Raw genomic sequence first — 16838 nt, forward strand, 5'->3', positions numbered from 1 at the left:
AATCACCCACGATGTAAAATTTGACTGCATTTGCTTTATAAATAGGAAGTGACGACTAACTTCTGATCCACCCACTAATATTGCATCTCCGCTGTAGAGTTATTTATAGCTCAGCTCCTGTAGGAGGGCTTCTTTGTTGGTGTGTCTGTAATGGTCTGTGTCACTGTGGTGGAATCAACAACAGGTCTGCTTTTCTGCAGTCACTCCTGCAGGCACAATGCACTAAACCCAGCTCAAACAAATATTAATTAAGTTAGCTGAACACAATATACTTTTCTGATCACGGCTATTTTCGTACCCATCGTAGTTGCTTGTTCTCCATTTTTTGATGGATGTGCGAGGCTTTATGGTTTCCACAGCTATTTACACCCATTTAAAAGCTGGATAGAACCAGAGGCAAAAGTGAGACTCCTAGCTCCAGAGAAGTCACAGTGCTACTTTATAATTCAGTGACTTCGGCTGTGCCTAACCTCTGGATTGTCTGCTGCAGTCGTTATTGAAAAAGCTATCCGGCTAGATAAGGATAATTACACTGTCTTGATCCTATTAGCCTGCATGCGACTAGATAGTCTAGATGTGACAATCTTTATGTAAGATGGCTGTATTTCTATTTGTACAAGTGCTCTAGGGGAGAAATTTGGGATACTGAGTTTCCTGAAAACTTTGACCCCAGATGCCTCCTACATATCCATCAAAGTACTGTTCTAATAAAAGAGTCCGACTTTTGGAAGCTAATCTAATTGAGAGAAAAAAGGTGGATGATAGCCTATGCGAATCATCCATCTTCCTTCCACCCACTGTCAAACCCATCAGGGCAATTTTGAAGTTATATTCAGATACAGACGAAGATACATTCAGATGAAGAGGTGGAAAAGCGAGGGGTGAGGGGGTGGGGCAAGAGAAAAAGTGGGTGGATAAATGCATCTGTAATTGTCCAATGATTCATCATCTGCGGACAGCTAATTTAGTATGTCCTCACTTTTTGTCTTTAATTCGACTGGATGTGTCTGCCCGCTCTCCCGTGCCCACAGGAGAGCAGAGATGTATAATATAGAAATAAACTTTTCTTTCCAGCTCTCTCTTCACACACACAAAAGGAGTGACATCATTCTGTCACTGGGAGAAAATGGCATGCTTTCCACTGACATCACTCCACATACTGTTGCCAGGAGACAAGGGAGTCAACATTAGTTACTATGGCGACTGCACTTCACCTTCAAAGCTCCTGACCTTTTTGGTTGTCTATGGTAGACTAGAATGTGTTTGACATGTATATTTGTGACATGCATATGTGTGTTTGTGTGAGTTTTGTGTATGCGCACAAAACACACGAGGCAGGACGGTCTTCCATCCTTAGTGTTGTGCAACATGAGCATTCAAGGTCTTGTTGAGTCATCCACTGCAATACAGTAGTTGTTACAGGACATGCAAGATTAAAGGACTGCAGTGGAAAAAAAATGCAATGAATGAAACTGCCGATCACATGACACTGGGGCACCAAAAGCGCCGTTACTACTTAAGTTGGGAGTCAACATTTCCTAAACTTCAAAAAACAAAAGATGACGGGAGACATCAGTGAGTCGATACAGCATATTTATTTAGATATATATCTCTTCATTTAAAAGACTGACTCATAACAGTGTCCACTGCGTTTACCTGAGGACAGTGATTTTTAAAGAGGTCCAGCATCGACAAGTAAATGTAAAAATGAGCAACACAAAACGGCACAGGTGAAAGAGAGAGATTTCCAGCTGGTTTGGGAGTTTTAAGTGGTTTGAAAAAACAAAACATTTATATAGTACCATATTTGGTAAACAAACATGCTGATGATCGAGTTGTTAAAACTATATCACAGTGACTAGAAACAGCCCCTTTTGACATAAACTCGAGCTTCGGATTTGCATAAACCAAACAAAACAAAAAAAGACCCCATTGTCGACTCTGTTGCGTGCCAGACAATTAGTACTTCAAAAGTGGATTGAAGTCGTCAGCTAGATCACACATTTCACAGTGTTACAGAAACTGCTGTAGACCTCCAAACACAAAATGCTTCTTTACTCACTCAAGTAAAAATGTAATTGAGTTTGAACAGAGAGCAAAGGCAAAGAGAACATGAGGTGAAACATGCGGCTGAAGAACTGCTTCAATCTTCTTTCAATTTCACTCCTTTTTTGGCACAACTGGAGTCGCTTTCTCAGCTGTCATTTGCTAATTGAGTTTAGCTGGCGCATCAATGCCAGTCCTCTGGAGAGGGATACCAGCAGTGGTGGGCATTACAGGGCTTTTTTGGATTAGGTTGAGTTCAGGGCCAGTTTTCCACTCCAAGTCTGGTTCTCTGTGCCACCCTGCACATTGAGGGGTAACGTTGTCCCAACAGGACATTCTTCCACCCCAGCACCACACACATCCCGTCTCTACAAGGTGTCTCTTCATCCCCAGAAAGGGCACAAAGCCCATCTACTTCTACAGTAAGCCAGACTTATCAGTCAGATCTTTAATTTTGATAATAATACAAGTGCTGCCTCAATATAGCTACAGGCAACCCTGCCACTGACATGTAGATCTACCGCTTCCTCACATGACAGACTACTTGCTTTTGATTGCTTTTTGTTTTTAAAGTTGACGTTTGCTTTTCTCACTGCTGGGTTTACATGGAAAAGCTGCATTGTCATATTGACTTGAGCAATTGAGACATATACAGTGAAACCACCATATAGGCTAAGGATCAAGGGCTAAAAGGGTAATTATACCCACTAAAAGTAAACAGTTTTACTCATATGTGCCTTAATAACTCTCTGGGAATTACATCTGTCCTTTTTTTCCCCTTGCTGAACACTTCTAACAGAAGCTGATTGATTTAAACAATCCAGCTAATGTGAATATTAGCAGAAGTCAAATCATCATACATACACGTTCTGTACTATGGCTCTGCTCCATTCAGGATTAAAAAAAATTATTACAGCATACAATAAAATACATTTCAAAAATATGAATATCTAACAAGTATGACAAATACCAACAGCAGTATTTTCTGACACAGGTCCATACCGAGGTCCCAAACAACAAACCATGATAAACACCTACTACATGAAACGGATAAAAATGGACAGACGGCAAGCTAAATAACAGTGATTACACAAGAAAAGTCACAGAAAGGGCAAGTGAAACATCATTTACGATGAATTCCCTAAACCCAACACAGTTTAATATGGTTAACATTCCTTCCCCCCCCCCAGAAAGCTCTTTCCACTGAAGCCATGCATACCATCGTGGGTGCACTTATTTTTGTCTTTCTAAGGCATGGAGCACTAGGTTCCACCATGGGATCCTTTAGCTCACTGGACTGAACAAGTGTAGACAAATGAGTCCTCAGTCTTTGCTGAGTACAGGTGGTAACACGTCATTGTTCATTCGCAACTGTATTTCCTCACTTCATTTTTCCATCTAGCAATTTATTGTTCTCACTGACGTCAGCAGACATCGACTTCCAGTATCGATGGCAGGCCATCTCCAGCATCTCAAGCCCTCCAAAGCGCTTGTGCTGAGCTATGTACACTCCAACCATGATCAGGAAGTAAAGCCTGAAAGGAGCCCAGAGCCACAGGCCAGTGAAACACAGAGCAATGAAGCTGCTCCAATACAGCAGCGAGGCCGCTTTGATCAGAGTAACTCGCAGCTCTGACTTACAGGGTGGTACTCGTGCAACGCCATCCCTGTCAAAGGCGCGGGGCTGCCCTGAGTAAAAGTCCCGTAACCGGACCTCCTTCTCCGCCCAGCGCTCCCGACACCAAGATTCTAAGTCAGAGGACGAGGTGGGAAGTGCAGACACTGGATAGCGCCGGACATGGAAATGGATCTCACGTGGGAAATGGCCGGATACGAGGTGGCGTTCTGTCTGTGGGATGTTCTTAGGGTAGGCGACTGTAATGTCATGGACGGCATCCAAATTATCACCTAGGAAAAAAGTAAAAAACAAGTACAATTTAAAATGATGAATGGGAGAATAACACGACTTACTATTTTAAAAAGATGAAAGCAAATTCATTTAGAAGTGTGAAAAACTCAACTTCCGATCCAGAACCACAAACAGTAAATCTTTTAGACATGAAGACAAGCCACTGCAGGGAGAATTATTATCTCTCTTACAAAACCACACTAGTTCACTGGCCCCGTTACTCAGACACCTCCAATTATCCAGTAACTCGCCGTTTTAAAACTACCGTCATCACTGATCTACAGTGCCCTTGTATACACAGGGGGAACAAAATAGATTACCAAAAGCACAGGATGACACCCGCAAGCGCCTGCTCTCACAGTAAAAATAGAGCTTAGAGGGGCACAGTGGATATGGACAGGGAGAACATGATCAGCATGAGTATGTCAGTCAGTGGCATAAAGAAAGGGAGATGAAAATTGGCTTAGTCTGATGATATCACAGTGTTTCACAACACCTGCTTGGAGAGTCTGTGTCACTGCTGAGCATGCAGGGTTGGTGGTGGTGGGTGGGGGTGGGGGGGGGTGAGACAGCAGGACCAGAGATGGTATTTAAGACCTTTGGAAGACTGCCAGGTTGAGCTCACACAGAAATATGAGAATATCGGGTAGCTGTAATGACTGGCATTGGGATGAAGCATATGTCTGAGACTCTGAAGAATAACAGGTATAATCCCTCCTTGTATGAACAGCGTCAGTGGAATAAGTACAGTCATCGTAGCAGCGTGTCATTTTCAGTTGGTTTTAGAGATAAAATATTTCCGTCCTCATGACAGGCTTTGTGTCCTGGTTATTTTCATGTGAACGCATTACACTGTCTGGCTGCCAACTATCCTTAACGTGTCTATTACAAGTAAATCGGTCACGTGTTTAATGTAGATGATTTCAGAAGCTGTTAATGTCCTTTAAAGCGGACCTTTTCGTAGTCGGTCCACAATGAAGGTGAATCCTGTGGTGCGGGGATGAAGAACATACTCAAACTTCGGCAGGCTGTTCTGTGCAGCAAACGCGTCGCTCTTTGCCCTTGTATTTTCTGCAGAAGACACACACCATAAAACTTGAGTAAAAACTCTGTAAAAACATATCATGTTACTCATTCTCTCCAGGATAAATGTTTTTACTGGGATGCAATCAAGACTAAGTTTGTATCCTATGACTGCTTTAAGAAGAGTGCATAAACCTTTATGTAGGCACAAAAAATAAGCTAAATAAACCAAGAATTGTTTTAAGATGCTAGGAGTATTAGCTGTATGTATTCATTTTGACTTTGTACTTTAAAACTATTAAACTTAGAGTACCTTTACGATGAAATTTATACTGTCAAACCAAAATACCATGGACAAGATTAACTGTTGCATATTAGATAGCCTTAATAATAACAACAGCCGAACTCATGGGGATACATAATCAAAAAATTCCAGTGTACTATTATAAAAATAGAAGTAACAATAACAACATGGGTTACGGGATATGATTAGATTCATTAATACACCCACTAAAGATAAACATTTATCCATTTATAAAAATCCACGGGGGGGCATAAACACAGGAAAGGTGACTATTTATTAGCCAAACATTCCTTGGGAACTTGTTGCTGGAACATGTAAACTATATCATGACTCATAAGTTATATTATGCAACAAGAAGCAAATTCAGACAGAGTACTCAGACAACAGACAGCTCTGTTGATCACACCTGTTCTCTTAAACAAAGCCGTTTGTCATTCCTACACAGTCTCTTATCCAACTCAGTTTTAAAAGCTTTATTAAAAAGTTTGCTCTGACCTTGATCCTTTAGTCTGTATGCCTCTAGGATAAGCAGTGCGGGACTAATGAACTTCCACGTAAGAAGTCAACATACCGTGTATATATCCCCTTGTTTCTTGCGTCACATCAAGCATTGAAGTCTAAGAGGCTTACTTGCAAACACACTCGCAAGGGTGCAAACATAACACCAACTGTAAAGTAATACTTAGACCCTACTGGCTAATTATGATGTAACTACATTCAGCTCAACATGACATCATGATATGTAAATGGGAGTTAAGCTTCTCCCAGTAATGCTACTCAGGACTTTGACTGGCTCAAATGGGATCTGAAGGGCCTTTAGGCACAAGTGTCACTCTTGCTTAGACCGAGAGATCAGAGCATTCTTGCAGAAATGGCAGTGACAAGAGATTTAGATATGTCTTATCACTCTGAAATTGTGTTTGCATAACAGTGTCGAGCGCAAAGGCATGCAACAGGTGGAGCGCTACTCTGAGCTCTGGAAGCCGACTGGTGGGTAACACATTTTGAGAGTAATAACTGAAATATGGACAGACTGCCCCATGAATGAATTAAACACTGCAAGGTTTACACTTCACCGGTAAGGTCGGTGCCTTCTGGGAAGAGCAGCAACTGCAAGGGCTCTCTGATGTCACAAAAGTAGTCCAGCATGTTCTCCAAATGCTTCTTGTCCTCCTCCCAACGACGCTGAATGAAGACAAAGCAGGCAACCTGCATTGCCCAACCTGCAAAGCAAATATTAAGTTGTCACATGTCTGCTTATCAAGGTAAACTGGCTAACATCTTAAAGTAGGAGCTGAACTTGTATAACACATTAGTGCTCTAACTTTACATCATAATGTTCCTCTTTTATATTTACATTCAGCCAAGTCAGTCTTAATGGTTTTATCTCCTCTTTCAGCATATATTACATTATAGTTTGTGTAAGTGTACACGAGTGTCTTTGTGTGTAGGAAAGGGCAGGGCACCCACTGTATACCCACCAAAGCCAGGAACAGCCTTAAGCGCAGCCTTGAGGCAGATCTTTTCCAGACGAAGGTAGCTGTACCTGAGCAGACAACACCAAAGGAACATCCAGTCCAGGCGGGTACGGTGGTTCATGATGATCACGCTCCGCTCTCCGGGAATGAAACCATCACCTGTTATTACCACCTTCACTCCAAATACTAGCTCCAGCAAGGACTAGAAAAGAGAGACAAGGATGGAGGGAGCATAAAAGAACCGAAAGGGAAGCGAGGGTGACAGATAGCAAGGTGGTCAAGGATGATGACAGGAAAATCATAGAAAGGGAGGAGGCGGAACTAGGAAGAGGTAAGGTAGGAAGAAAAACAGAAAAGAGCCGAAAGAATGAGAAGATAATAAGATACTGGTAGGATATTATTGCCATTGTTCATGGTCATATAACCAATCACAGGTGATTTTACATGGCACCACCTTGTGTTTCATCTGATAACGAGCAGGTATACGATCATCAATTGTTGCAGTCATGATACACAAGACCTTTGCCTTGTTCTCAGGCATAATTGGAATAAATGAAGTGTAGTTTTGACATATTAAGAGAAAAGGCACATTTTCATCAGCCTATGCACAGGTAACTTAAGACCATCTGTCACACACAAGTAGGTTAAGAAAAGGGTAAGCTGGTGTACGCACCACAGGTAGGGTGAGCCAGGTAGCCACAATTCGATCAGTGAGCCAGCGGTACCAAGCAGGAGACAACAACATGAGGGGTAAAACTGGTCCCAGCATGAAGACGCTCCCGAAGAAACTACCCAAAAACAGGGTCACCACAAAGTACAGGCCCCGCACTGACACAGCCATCTGCAAGAGATGAACAAGACAAGATTAGCTGAGTACAAGTCCATACAGAATAAACATAACAGTTTTAAAGAAACACTGTTTTATTAAGTGGGTGGATGATGACAGTCACTGTATTCCAGACTTGGATCTCTGCTATGGAAAGAAGCTAAGAAGGAGAACATTGATAATATGAAACAAATGTGGTTTTTAGCAGTCTCGCCAAAAGCAAAGATTGCAGTTCTGTTGCTCTTTTAATATATTTACCCACAAACAGTGGAAAATCCAGGGCAGACATTCCTAGGGTGGAATGTAAATGGGGGAACCTTTTGGTCTGCGGGTGACAGATTGTGGGTGCACAGTCACTAAATCACGTTTTGTTGTGGTTTTGGAATTATTCACTGAATGTACTGCTGGAGAAACTTTCTGTTATTCTTAATAAAATGGCTTTGTTGAATGAAGATCTTAAACTATCACTCAAGTATAATCAGGAACAGAACAGAAGAATTAAAATATTGTAACAGGAACTTGGATGCAATCAATATGGCAATATATGGAGTGTTAAGACACTGAAAGCAAAAAAGCCTGGAAAATGATACTCTTACATTGAAAGTCTCAACTGATTAGGAATGCTAGGTATGTTTTTACTGCATTGGGTGTGTGCTTAGGATCACTGTCATGCTTAATAATGAAGCTATTGCTAGTCAGATGCTTTCCAGATGGTACTGTATGATGGATGATGGAAAACCTGACAGTCCTTTTCAGTGTTCATAATCCCATCAGTTTTGTCAACATACCCAAATCATGACAAAGCCTCCACCATGTTTAACAGATTGCTGTAGCTGCTTGCTGTTGTACCTCTCTCCTTAACCTCCAAACTGATGACTATTTGAACGAAGGTGCTATAAGATTGATTGCCACCGATTTTTCCAGTGATTGCTAGTGATCTTTGGTTCAGTCCACTGAGACCATTTCTGATGGGGCAAACAGTGGATGGACTGGTTCATATATTGTACTTTTCTGCTCTTTTCTACTCTAGCACTCAAAACGCTTTATACAACATGCCTTATTCAATTCACACAAGCACTTTTTTCTACAGCTATGTGCCTTTCTATCTAACATTCCTACTCCGATGGGGCAATTTAGGGTTCCGCATCTTGCCCAAGCGTACTTAAGCCCCTTTCACATAGAAAGCAACATGTGCTGCGCTGACCGCTAGCTGGAGAAAATGGCCCAAAAATTGTGTTACACTCCACTTTTACTTGTTTCTTCATCCCTTGCATTAGGGACCTTTTTTATGCTTGAATTATTTTATAAGTTAGTGTTAACTGGTCTACCAAGGAATAGAATGGAATGAAATGAGTGATAAAGTAGCCAGTGTACAAAGTAAAGAACCTAAAGACTACTTTTAAAGGTTAGAAGTAATGAGTACAAATACTTACTTACTTAGAATTTTCTGTAATTTACTTGAGTAGTTATTTTTCTGACAACTTTTTACTTTTACTCCCTACATTTTTAAACAAATATCTTTACTTTCTACTCCTTACATTTTCAAAACAGGCTCCTGGTTTTTGGTTTAACATTTAAGGGGAGTTATTTATTCACGTCACTGCAGGTCTTCAAACAGCAAACTGATTTGAGCCTAAACAACACATGAAAGCCAGTCCTATTTGTATATTAATCACCAGGGAACATTGCATAAAAAGGGATCAAAGAGGCAAAACGGTGTGCCATAGTTAGGGGTTAAAGTGGGCCTGGAACAAGTGCAGATGTCCATAATTTGCAGTTGTGGTACTTCAGTATTTAGCTAGCTCTAAGAAAGAGGAGTGAGTATAAAGGGAATACCTTTTTTTACGTGGCAGGTAAAAAAATGCAAAATTTCTATCACCTTAACAAACATCAGCAAACCCACAAACTGTTTCTGTGCAGTTTGTCACAATATGCCTTCTACCTAAAAGCTACAGCTGCTATATTTCACAGGGGAGAGAATGAGAACTAAAACCACTCAAGATAGAGAAAGACGGGACCGGAGAGGAAGAAGAGAGAATTCTATTTAAAGGTAATAACTGCTCATGATAGTTGATCAACTGGAACTTGAAAGCTTACATGCAAGTCCTGATTTTTTTATGTCAGATGTTATCTGTATATGTGAAGCAATGATTTTTCATATTGTGAAGCGTTCTGCAAAACAAACTGAGGTATGCCAAGTTTGTGTTATTCAAAAACGGCATGAAAATACTCTGCAGCTTAGTGCAGCATAAACAATTTAGATTTGCCGTACTGTGATGGATTTAAAGCAAAGAACTGTGTGTGACTAGTGCACAGTGGCTGTGGTGCTCAAGGTGAGAGTTCGGTTACATCAAGTGTAGCACAGTTGAATTTGAAGTTAAGCTGATGAATCTTAGATTCATTCACTCAATTCCACCTTCATACCAACCTTATACAGCCTAGTATAAAAATAACATGCACAATATACTGTCATCACAGAGGATGCCAAGACAACTCATGAGACATGTGCTTATATCTTGTTGAATTCAGTTGTGCAAATCCACAAAGACGAGTAAACCTCAGAGCTGCAGTGGCCCAGATCACCTAATCACAGTCTGTACCATTAAGAGTTATTACTCATTTCCCCACATTGAGCCACTACAACCGATTTTAGGGTTCCCCCACGCGTTGAATCCCACTTTAACCCCTAACTGTACTCATTTTTCAGTTTAAAGGTAAAGTCATCCTCTGTTCTGTAAGCAACAGAAAACAGAGGAATTTCTTTATTTTCTCCAATTGTTTGTTCATATTCTACATAACTGATTCAAACTGAGTGCATTCAGTAGAATTAAAATTTAGACTGAAATAAAGTTTCATCTACCAATATTATTTTATTATTGCATTAATATAGCACAAGGTTCAGTTAACTTTGCACAAAGATAGATGGTAGAATATCCTCCCAGAGAGCTACTTTTTACTTTCTTGCTTTGAGTACATTTCAGAACTTATACCTTTTCACTCGTTGAATAAGTACTTCAGCTTTTACTAGAGTATATTTTAATACTAATATCTGTATTTCCACATAAGTACAGAATGTCTGTACTTTTGCCACATCTGACTACTTTAGAAATTATAAGGAGGACTGGTTACTTGGAAACAAACTATCAAGAAATGACAAGTGGCTGCAAATTTTCCACAATACTGTACATGTACTTCCAAACTGGAAGAATGGATTCAGTATGGTGAAAGACTGGGACACAGAGACTTACTCATTTGTGTAATTTCCAGGTAGTGGTTATTATTCATGAGATATACACATTTTTTTAAATGTGCTTTTATGAAGCGGTAGTTAAAAAAAGCAAGACTAAAAACTTCACAATGGAAATGACAAAAACAACTACACCATAAACTTCGGCTGTTATTGAACCTTTGAGCCACTGACTGCACTAAAAACATCACAAGGTGATAAACTCGTGGAAAAATTGGTTGAACCACACTTAAACTTTATTGTATTGTAAAGTTTTTCCTCTGCTTATCAGATTCAGGGTCTCAGGTGTAGGTGGGGTCAGGAGTGTGGGTAGAACCTATCCTAGTTACCATAAGACAAGAGGTGGGGTACACCATAGATAGCTCTCCAGTCTGCTGCATGGCTTCCAAAAAAAGACACACAATCATTCACCATTGTCTTTGGATTGTCAGGGGAAGTTGGAGTACCCGGTGAGAGCCCATGCAGGCACGAGGAGAACATTTGTAGGCCGCTAATGAACCTTTGACCCACTAACCCTGCTACCAAGAAGCATTAAAACATTACATGATAATGAACCAATGGAAAATTTGATAAACCACACTTACATTTTATTGTGTTAGGAAAATTATCCTTTGAAGTCATTATAAGCCCACGTACAAACTGTCATTGACATGGTTGCAAACAAAACTGAAACCTGATGCTGTATGTACTTTGTAATGGTGTCAAATCACAACAAAACGCTCAAGAACAATCGCATCACTCTAACACAAGGTAAAAGGGACTTAATTCAGCCCTTGTCTTTTCAGAGATATGAGAGGTAAACATTTCAACTTCCAATGGTAATTGAAAGTTGAATGTTAATTTGTGCTTCGCAAACTTTCACACAGGTGTTTTCACTTAGTTTTCCTGATTACACCCCTTCTTATGCTGCATTAATGGCACATCAGAAGTGGAAGGTTGGAAAATCTAATCAGGAATCTCATTGGATTTAACTGATTTATGTAATTTCTTGGCTGCCTCCTGGTTTGCTTTTTAGCCATTTTATGAATAACAACCCCCATCACTTAACTGAAGAAACAGATGAGCTAATAAGGCTTGTTTGTTTGATTTTTTTCCCTGGGGAGAGATAAGAGTGGATTCCCCGTGTCCACTGAATGCAGCATTAGTACCAAGACTGGAGACCTCCATGTATTTCTTAGTATGGTTCCACCAAAGCCTGGGAAAAGGCTGAATTAGCCTGGAAAATGTTAAACACCTGTTATTGCACAAGGCATTGACATAAAAATTCAATATTTATGAAAAAAAAAAAATCACCTTTCGAAAAAAACGATAAAGTGTAGACCAATGTCTTTTGATCAATCAAATACAAAATAGTTGGTTAATTTAAGATGAACTAAACCTGTCTTACAAAAGTTTCTAGGGTGATCTAGTCACACAGCCAGTGTGATCACGATGAAAGCAAGCATTATACCAGTTTGCTGCTAAAAATAAATGTCATGGCCAAGCTGGTACTATCCCTTCTGATACTAAACACAAAACAAGAGTTCATTATTGATCTGTTAGGCAGTCATAGTGAAGGAGCAACACTGTGTCATGCCAGTCCTTAAGTATATAGTTTACATATTGTTGTGACTTGTGAGGCTCATTCTCCTTATCTTGCAGACAGAGATGCAGAGATTACATTTACAAAACAGCTGGCCTGAAAAGAAATTCTACACAGTGATCTGAGGTCTCTGCATATTTTTTTTTTCACAGGAGATAAACAACAAGATATCAAGCCTCAAAACAGTGTGCTTTCTATTTTTTCCAGAGTAGCTGGCACTAGCTGTCTGCCTATTGTTTTGTTGTAAATGCATCAAAAAATGTAAAAAAAACCAAAACAAAACACCAGCAAAGTAGAAGCTATACAATCTTGTACACAGTCTAGGGCTGTGCAATATGACCAAAATCTCATATCCCAATATAAGAAATTCTATCGTCCTGATAACGATATAAATCACAAAAATGTAACATTTTCTGTGAATCTCGGGCAGCTCGTCTTGCGGGAAGTGTTTCCAGCATGTGGCTGGAGTCGAGTGTTTTAACCGATGCATGAAACGATACATTTTTAGACATAAGTTGTAACGGCCGCCGTTTTCTTTGTATTTATTACACAGCGTGCTGCGGGGAAAAGCCCGTTCTAACGTTTGAGTCTAAGGTTTATTTTTTAGCACCTGGCGGCTCTTTTTTAATTCTCATCTGTAAATAATCTGCTCTTTCACGTGATTCAGTTTATTTTGAAAAGTCTCAACAGGATCTTGAGCTTTATTGTGAAAGGTTTATGTGGAACATATACAAGCGGACATGGGATGCTGTTACCGTCGTTGTTGCTAACCACAACGCATAAAAACAGGTGCTTGTCAGTCCATAGTGTGGTTATATTAAATATAAGAGAAAGAGAGAACTTTAAGAAATTAATATAGCCACTACAGTGACCATCAAAACGATGAAAAATATTGCCGTAAACAGTTTATTTTGCGACACCATGAAACAAATGATGAAACGATAGACGTTTTTATATCGTCATCCGATATATATCGTTATATCGAACAGCCCTAACACAGTCCATGCGTATCTTAACAGTAGGGCTGTGCAATTAATAAAATGTTAATCTCAATCATGGTGCTGGCTTCTCACAATTAAAGGAACATGATTGTGTGCCACTGAAAATGTATGCTCTGCCAATAGAAAGTAAAAGCAAATCAAGTGGTCGCTAGATTAACATGCCTCCATGAGCCAATCACAGCTGTTCCCTGCACTGTGCAGCTTTAGGTTTCCTGGACTAGACGGGCTTAGTAAAAGTGCGTTAAAAGAGAGATACATAACCAAATTCAAATGTGTGGCACGGCAGGAGGTAAAGAGCTTTTCCCTTGAATTGAATCGTCATTTGCTGTTCGGAAATATTGCAAATTTAGGTCAAGTGATGTTAACCAGGAACAAATTATATGCAAAGAGTGCTGTAGAGTTGTGTCTGCACCACAAAACCACACAGGTAACTTATTCAGCCACCTGAAAACAAAGCACAAACTGCAGGCAGGTCAAGAAAATCACTGTTCAGCTCGGACTTCCATAAAAGTGAGCAATGATGCAGTGAAATCACCAACGCAGTCGCATTTGGGCAAAGATGCAAGGGTCAACCAAACACGGAGCATAACGATGGCTTCAGGGAAAGGTTTAACATACTTGATTGAAAGTGTCTTGCGTAGCTGTGGGAAGACCATATTACACTCCATGGCAGGGTGCACACAATTATTTTTCTAAAGTGGAAATACCAGTGCCGTATGTAAAACACTACTGGGGAAATACAGAGGGATCTCACAGCTGTCAAGCACTTTGCTATTAGTTTTATTCAGATCAGGTACAATGAATGAAGGGAAAGACTATTTTATGCACTTCACTTGGTGCAATTTTTAAAAAGATACATTTTTTCTTCTAACACGTGCTGAATTTGGGTATATAAGGAAAAGCTATTTTACTTTACTGAAAAAAAGCTTTTGTGCCAATAAATAAAAAAATAATTACATTTATAATATTTATTCTGTAGACGAAAACTATCAGACTGCAAAGAAGATAACATAAACAAGTCTGACTAATTTAACAAAAGGAGTTAGAAATGTTTTTGTATTGCTGATCAGACGGAGCCTGTCATTTTCCACCACACCCCGAGGTTTTGGTGGAAAGCAATACAGGGTACAGTCACCTAGATACTGTGAGGTTATCTTTACTGATATCTGCATGATTTCAGACTGAGTCACTAGACAGAAATCTAACCAGAAAACATTCCAAGGGATCGCTTGTGATCATCTCCACGCAAGCCTTGCTCATCTCAAACAAGCCTATTGAAGTTGGGCAAGTTGAGACATTACACACCTTCCTGTATTAGTAGTTTTTAACCTACTAAAACCGCACGTAAGCAAGTAACCTAAGTGTCAAATATTTTGATGTAATGCACCTTTGCATGCTTGGCAAACCTGATTTGATGCTCGATGAGAAAAAGCCATGCCAAATGATTTGTGTACATTACAGAGAAGGGCGTGGAAACCCTTATAATCTGTAAGACTTACTAGTTTTAAAGTTAAGCCCTAAAGCTGGTCAATTACTATTAAGAAGATGAAGGTTTAAACGGAGAGGCACAGCAAGTCCCTTGCTGACACTGGCATCTCTGAGCTCGTGCTACTGGGAGCAATTTTCTCCAGCAGGTGTTTTCCTCTCTTACGTGAACTTCAGCTCTCACCTTACACCTCAATTACTGTTATGACTGTACAGGCTTCTGGTTCAGACTACCTTCCCCAACACTTTCATCATCCTGCCCTTGTTGACACCTTCTGCGGCATCATGACACAGCAGGTCTCATGGCACCAATCAAAGTGGCAGAAGTTGCATTTAAGCAATCCAAGAGTGTTTGTGCATGATTATGTTGGCATTTAGGGTTTAAGGGTTGCTGGTTTTAACAACGGAAAATGTGAAGCATGAGAGGGCTGAGGACAACAAGCTTGCTCAGCACAATTGCCACAATTAGGCTACGTCCCTTTCCACACACGCACGCGCACGCACACGCACACACACACACAAAACACACACCCTTGGGTGGCTGCTGAAACAACTAGACAAGGCTATTCATACAGGCCTGACACACCTAGAGCCAGTGATGTGAGAACTGAGTGGAATTATGAAAATTAAATTGTATAAATAAACATGTTTTTTTTCCACTTGGCATATACACATGGGGCCTGGTAACACTATTTGTGCAAGACATCCAGGGAAACTTGTTTTCATACTCCAGGGCCAGCATTGCTTGTGAGTTTGATTTATTCCCGTCTACTTGGTTGGTTTAACATTTATTTAATCACCATAGTAATGATCCTGAAATAATTTCCCCAAACACACACACACACAAAGCACAACATACTCTTCAAGTTTGAAATTCCTAGCATCGAGCTAAGACCAGACATCCCAACAGAGCAAAGCAGAGTGAACAGGTCAAGCATGTCGAGGCTAAACAATGAGCTTAAGTGGTGTGTGTTTGTGTTAAGCGACAGAAAGAGGAGGAATGAAAGGGGTAATAGTAACGATTTCAGTGCAGGTCCTGATTTAGAAAACTCAATGAGTAACTTGCCAAGATTAAACATGTCAAGAAGTTAAGAAACTGATTTAATTTCTTTACCTTGCAATTTCAGAAACCAGTTTTTCAGCGTTTCACTGACTTCTACTGAAATCCATTTGCATCATTGTGAAATTTGGACCAAAATATTCATTCTAAGGGCAGAAAAAGAAAGCAGCGAGGGAAGATAATAAACATAAAATCAATACACAGGATACATTTGTTGTATCAGAAATGTGACAAAAGCTCCTGGAAAAACACAATTGACTATAGAAGGCTTAATAGAGGAAGCTGGTGGCTGTTGTCAAAGAGGATGTGATGGAAAATCTGGTCTAAACTTTAGTGACAAAACCATTTTTTGTCAATCAACTTCCACATTCTTTGCAAGCATACTTCCTGCACGCAGGTGAGGAAGACATATTAAGTAGTCCTGCTCGCTTCTCTTTTTTTGCGCCCACTTGGCTCCTGTCCTTCCCATCTTTCTTTGGCACCACATTTAAGAGGTGTGGCAAGCAGCTTGCAACATTATGCCACATTGTAAATTAATTAATTGCACTATTTTGTACATGCAAAAAAAAACCAAAACAACAACTGAAATAAATTAAAAATGCAAGGCTACAAAAGCGCTTTCCAAACAGGTAATCAAAGAAAACAGAGTTGCTTCCACACAAACTAAACTATTCAGGCTGAAGTATAAATCTGTTTAATCACAACTCTGGTCGAGCGGATTTGAGAGAAAGTTAGAAAGGCGAGGCTGAGATGGTTTGGGCTTGTGCAGAGAATGGATGGTGGATATATTGGACAAAGGACTTTGAATAAGGAGCTGCCTAAGTCTGGTCTAGGGCTGAACGATATATCGCATTTGCGATAATATCGCGACATGATC

The 16838-nt window shown here is 40.1% G+C and overlaps 1 protein-coding gene across 3 annotated transcripts in view; it reads right to left on the bottom strand.

Annotated features, from left to right (window-relative positions):
* Positions 1–2822: 2822 nt before the first annotated feature.
* Positions 2823–16838, bottom strand: part of lclat1 (lysocardiolipin acyltransferase 1) — a 17158-nt gene continuing 3142 nt past the window's right edge. The window contains exons 2-7 of one of the 3 annotated variants that reach the window (XM_005934278.3): positions 16016–16107; positions 7434–7601; positions 6764–6962; positions 6359–6505; positions 4910–5026; positions 2823–3954 (exon numbers count right to left, since the gene is read on the bottom strand). In XM_005934278.3, the coding sequence (XP_005934340.1) occupies positions 3428–3954; positions 4910–5026; positions 6359–6505; positions 6764–6962; positions 7434–7601 (1158 nt within the window). In that variant the 5' untranslated portion in view covers positions 16016–16107 and the 3' untranslated portion in view covers positions 2823–3427. Of the gene's footprint in view, positions 3955–4909; positions 5027–6358; positions 6506–6763; positions 7082–7433; positions 7602–16015; positions 16108–16838 lie in introns of those variants that run through there. The other 2 variants (XM_005934277.3, XM_042222624.1) reach the window with 2 other exon arrangements.

The sequence above is a fragment of the Haplochromis burtoni genome, unplaced genomic scaffold (assembly GCF_018398535.1).
Source record: "Haplochromis burtoni strain Fernald_Lab_line unplaced genomic scaffold, NCSU_Asbu1 Contig_89, whole genome shotgun sequence".
Classification (NCBI taxonomy): domain Eukaryota; kingdom Metazoa; phylum Chordata; class Actinopteri; order Cichliformes; family Cichlidae; genus Haplochromis; species Haplochromis burtoni.